Consider the following 5,071-nt stretch of genomic DNA (forward strand, 5'->3'; position numbering starts at 1 on the left):
TATTAAGAATAAACCTCGACTATGTTACTAAATTTCTGAGGACAAACCGTTACTCATAGTTTAAGCAATACAGCTAAGTATGAATGAAAGAATGATAGTTAATTTTCCCCAAACCCATGGCCCGAGGAGCCACGCAGACCTTGGGTTCTATTTAACACTTAGATAAAAACTGTGTCGTGGTTAATTTCCCCCAAGCCTGTGGTCCGAGGAGCCATGCAAGACTAGGGTTCTATTTAACACTTAGATAAAAACAGCATCGTGGTTAATTTCCTCCAAACCTGTGGTCTAAGGAGCCACACAGGACTAGGGTTCTGTTTAACTCTTAGATAAAAACGAACAGTGGGTGGCACCATGAATATGAACTTTCATTAATAATAGTACCTTTTCAGGTTATTTACATTCCAAGGACGTGACACTAAATGTTCATCCAAATCTTCTAAAAAGTAGGCCCCTATGCCAGCCACCGAGGTGATACGATATGACCCTTCCCAATTTCGTCCGAGCTTTCCCCACACGGGATTTCTTGTAGTGCCCAGGACTTTTCTTAATACCAGGTCCCTAGGTGCTAGTGGTCTCAACTTCACCTTGGCATCATAACCTTGTTTAAGTTTATATTGGTAGTAGGCGAGTTGGACCATTGCTCTTTCCCTTCTTTCCTCAATGAGGTCTAAGCTTTTTTCCAACAGCCCGTTGTTAACATTAGGATAGAATGTGCTGGTCTTCAGCGTTGGAAAGTTTGTTTCTAGAGGGATGACAGCCTCGGCTCCATAGGTCATCGAAAAGGGGGTCTCCCCTGTGGATCTACGCGACGTGGTGCGGTATGTCCACAGGACATGGGGCAATTCTTCTACCCATCTCCCTTTCGCGTCATCTAACCTCTTCTTCAACCCATTTACTATGACTTTGTTGACAGTTTCGGCCTGCCCATTCCCCTGTGGGTAAGCCTATTCGCAATTCCCAACTCGGCGCAATACCTTCTAAAAGCCTTACTATCGAATTAGAGACCGTTGTCCGAGATTAGGGTGTGAAGGACTCCGAACCTGGTGACGATGTTCTTCCAAATAAATTTCTTGGCATCTACGTCTCTAATGTTTGCCAATGGCTTGGCTTCGACCCATTTCATGAAATAATCAGTGCCGACAAGAAGGAACCTTTTGTTCCCCGATGCTTTGGGAAATGGTCCTAGGATATCCAGGCCCCATTGTGCAAACGGCCAAAGGCTGGACAGCGAATTGAGGGTCCCGCCTGGTTAATGTATATTTGGGGCGAACTTCTGGCATTAGTCGCACTTCTTCACGTATTCGTGCGCCTCTTTCTGCATGCTTGGCCACCAATAACCTTGGGTTATGGCTCTATAGGACAGGGATCTACCCCCGGTATGGCTCCCACAAAGTCCTTCGTGCAATTCCTCTAGGATAAGCTCCGTGGCATTTGGGTGTACGCATAGCAAGTACGGTCTTGAAAATGAACGTTTATACAGTCCTCGGACAGCCAGAATCGAGAAGCCTTTCTTCTAATCTTGTCGGCCTCGCTCTTCTCTTCGGGTAAGGCATCTTCCTTTAAAAATAGTATTAAAGGATCCATCCAGTTAGGCCCTGCCCTGACGCTGTGAACATGCATCATCCTGGCTTTCACCACCAAGGGTCTGTGTAGATCTTCCACGAGTATAACCCGAGGTAGGCATTGCGTTGAGGAGGTGGCTAACGTGGAAAGAGAATAAGCATGGGTGTTTCCACTCCTGGATACATGCATTAGGCTGAAAAAGTTAAAACGCGCCCGCAAGTGCTTAGCTTGGACTAAGTACTCTTGCATTCTTTCATCCCTTGCCTTCAGTTCCCCATTTACTTGTCCTACAACAAGTCTTGAGTCCGAGAATACGTTTATAGATTTCCCACCCAGTTTCTCGACCATAGACATTCCTTCCAACAGGGCCTCATATTCTGACTCGTTATCCGTGGCCGAGAAACCCAGTCTTAGCGATTTTTCGATGGTAATCCCCTCGAGGGAAATCAGGACAAGCCCCACCCCGGAGCCCCTTTGATTGGCCGCGCCGTCAATGTATGCTTTCCAATAAGTGGGCTCTTATTGAGAGACTGTGCCGACTAGTTTTTCGTCTGTGCTTAGTGCCCCTCCCCCTTCTTTTGGTGAGGGTTCCGCAAACTCAGCTACCAGATCTGCGAGAACTTGGCCCTTCACAGCGGTGCGGGGCATATACCTAATATCGAAGGCGCCAAGAATGTTCCCCCACTTAGCTATTCTCCCTGTGTAATCGGCACTCCGGAGTATGGATCTGAGCGGGAGTTGGGTTAATACAACAACGGTGTGTGCCTGGAAATAGTGGGGGAGCTTTCGCGTGGCTTGTACGATTGCTAGGACAGCCTTTTCCAAAGGGAGGTAACAGATCTCTGCTTCATGCAACAACTTGCTCACATAGTAGACAGGCCGTTGTGTGTCATTGTCCTCTTGGATCAGCACTAGGCTCACCGCGTGAGGGGCCACAGCAATGTAGGCGAATAGAACCTTGTCGGCTTCAGGACTGGACATGATTGGCGGCCGAGACAGATACTCCTTAAGCTGTTGGAAGGCTAAGACGCATTCTTCAGTCCACTTGAACCCTTTTCACTTGTTTAATAAGAGGAAGAAAGGCTTGCACCTGTCCGCCGAGCAAGAGATAAAACGGTTCAAGGCGGCAATCATGCCGGTGAGCTTTTGGACTTCTTTGGGGTTCCAAGGAGGCTGCATATTGTTAATAGCTCTAATCTGGTTGGGGCTGACTTCAATACCTCTATGGGTCATCATATAACCCAAGAATTTCCCTGATCCAACTCCGAACGAACATTTCGATGCTTTTAGGCGCAGCCTGCATTTTCTCAGAATTTCAAAGATATCGTCGAGGTCTCTCACGTGATCGTACACTAACTTGCTCTTCACCACCATGTCGTCTATATAGACTTCGATGCTCTTGCCCATTTGTAGTTCAAACATCCTGGTCATCATCCTCTAGTAGGTCGACTCGGCGTTCTTCAAGCCAAAGGGCATTACCTTATAGTGGTAGTTTCCAACGGGGGTGACAAAAGCCATTTTTTCTTGGTCATTGACGACCAGGGGTATTTGATGGTATCCTTGAAAGGCGTCTAAAAAGTTCATTCGAGGGTGTCCCACGGTCGAATCCATCAATCGATCTATCCGAGGCATAGGGAAAGGATCCTTCAGGCAGGCCCTATTCAGGTCTATGAAGTCCACGCAGACTCGCCACTTCCCACTCTTCTTCTTCACCACAACTATATTGGCCAGCCACTCGGGGTAAAAAACTTCTTTGATAGCCCCTACTTTCTTTAATTTCATCACCTCCTCCCTCACCGTGTCCGTATGCTCTTTCGACGGTTTTCGAGAAGGTTGTTTCTTAAGTGTCACGGCCGGACTAACGTTAAGATTGTGGCAGATGAAATTCGGATCGACCCCTGGAGCCTCGTAGGCATCCCATGCAAACACGTCCACATTTTTTCTGAGAAAATCAATCAGCTTTTCCTTTTCTTGGGGCGGCAGTTCCGAGCCGACCTGAAAAAATCTTTCTGGATCGGAGCCCACAAGAACTTTTTCCAAATCCTCACAACTCGCCTCCTCGGCGGGTCCCCCACTATCGGAGGCCAGGGCTGGGGTTGTTAATTGTTATAAGCCATTCTCGGTAGTGGTAGAAGGCTCAGTACTCGGTCGTAGCAAGATGGCGAACACTATGCATTGCCGAGCCATGGCTTGGTCCCCTATCACTTCTTTGACCTGACCCTCCGACGAGTACTTCACCTTTTGGTGTAGGATTGATGATACAACTCCTAGGGTGTGAAGCCACGGTTTGGCTACAATGGCGGTGTAGGGCGAATATGCATCCACCATTATGAAGTCCACCTCCACTATATCCGAGCCTATTTGTATAGGCAGCCTAATTTGGCCTTTCAGAGTAACAGTTTTCCCTTCGAAACTCACCAAAGGGGAGTCATATGCCATTAGGTCTTCTGGTCGCAGCTTCAGCCCCTTATACAAGTCAAGGTACATTACCTCCACGGCACTGCCCTGGTCACCCTCCTCATGTCATATCCCCCAATCCTGAGTGTGACAACTAGAGTATCGTCGTGGGGCTGGGTGGTTCCAACTTTATCCTCATCTGAGAATCCGAGTATGGGCAAGACCATCCCTTTGACCCTCTTAGACTCCCGGTCGTCAGCTTCCATGGAGAGTCGGGCCACCGACATCACTCTGAAAGGATGGGAGCCAGTGGGCGGTCTCAATGTGCTTTGCCTTACCTCGATGCTCGGCTGCTCCTGCCGTCCAACAGGATGATGCAAGAGGTGTCTCAGCTTTCCCTCTCGGATCAGCCAGTCCAAGTGGTTTTTCAGATTTCTGCAGTCATCGATGATGTGGCCAGGTTCCTGGTGATACTCACAATATAGGTTCTGGTTACGCTTTGCAGGGTCGCCTGCCATCCTACTTGGCCATTGAAAGAACGATTCATTCTTGACCTTCTCTAAGATCTTATGTAATGGTTCCCAGAACACAGCATGGACTGCCTGTGCCCCGGTAGATCCAGACTGTTCCGAGTAATCCCTTCTCAGCCGGTTACTGTTGTTAAATCGATCCGACCTGAAGTCCCTCCTCTCCAGAGGGACAACCTTCGCCTTACCCTTTCCCGTCTATTGGTCCTCTTTGACCCTCTTGTACTTGTCGATTCGATCCATGAGTTGGCGCACGCTGGTGACCGGTTTCCCAGTCAGGGACTTTCTTAAACCGTGCTCTATCAGTAGGCCTCTCTTGAATGTGCTGATGGCGACGTCATCGTAATTTCCCTCTATCTCGTTATACATCTCCCAATACCTATCCGAGTAGGCCTTCAGGGTCTCTCCTTCTCACATGGACAAGGACAGGAGGGAATCTAAGGGCTGAGGAACCCTGCTACTCGTTATGAAGAAAGCACCGAAAGACTGTGTTAGCTGCTTAAAAGAATTGATAGAGTTTGGCTTGAGGCTGTCAAACCATCTCATCGCCATAGGTCCCAAACTGGACGGAAACACTTTGCACA

General features: G+C 48.4%; 1 protein-coding gene across 1 annotated transcript; it reads right to left on the bottom strand.

Annotated features, from left to right (window-relative positions):
- Positions 1 to 4,049: 4,049 nt before the first annotated feature.
- LOC115950246 lies at positions 4,050 to 4,856 on the bottom strand. Its single transcript, XM_031067476.1, has 2 exons — positions 4,704 to 4,856; positions 4,050 to 4,583 (listed from the first exon to the last, which is right to left on the bottom strand). The coding sequence occupies exons 1-2, from the start codon at positions 4,854 to 4,856 to the stop codon at positions 4,050 to 4,052; spliced, it is 687 nt and encodes a 228-aa protein (XP_030923336.1).
- Positions 4,857 to 5,071: the final 215 nt, after the last annotated feature.

The sequence above is a fragment of the Quercus lobata genome, chromosome 6, assembly GCF_001633185.2.
Source record: "Quercus lobata isolate SW786 chromosome 6, ValleyOak3.0 Primary Assembly, whole genome shotgun sequence".
NCBI classification, from domain to species: domain Eukaryota; kingdom Viridiplantae; phylum Streptophyta; class Magnoliopsida; order Fagales; family Fagaceae; genus Quercus; species Quercus lobata.

Excerpts from the sequence above, each read along its gene's own strand:
- LOC115950246 (XM_031067476.1), bottom strand. The coding sequence starts at position 4,856 with ATGTATAACGAGATAGAGGGAAATTACGATGACGTCGCCATCAGCACA. Across the intron at positions 4,584-4,703 it reads GAATCGACAAGTACAAGAGG|TCTGGATCTACCGGGGCACA; the intron begins GTCAAAGAGGAC and ends TACTCGGAACAG.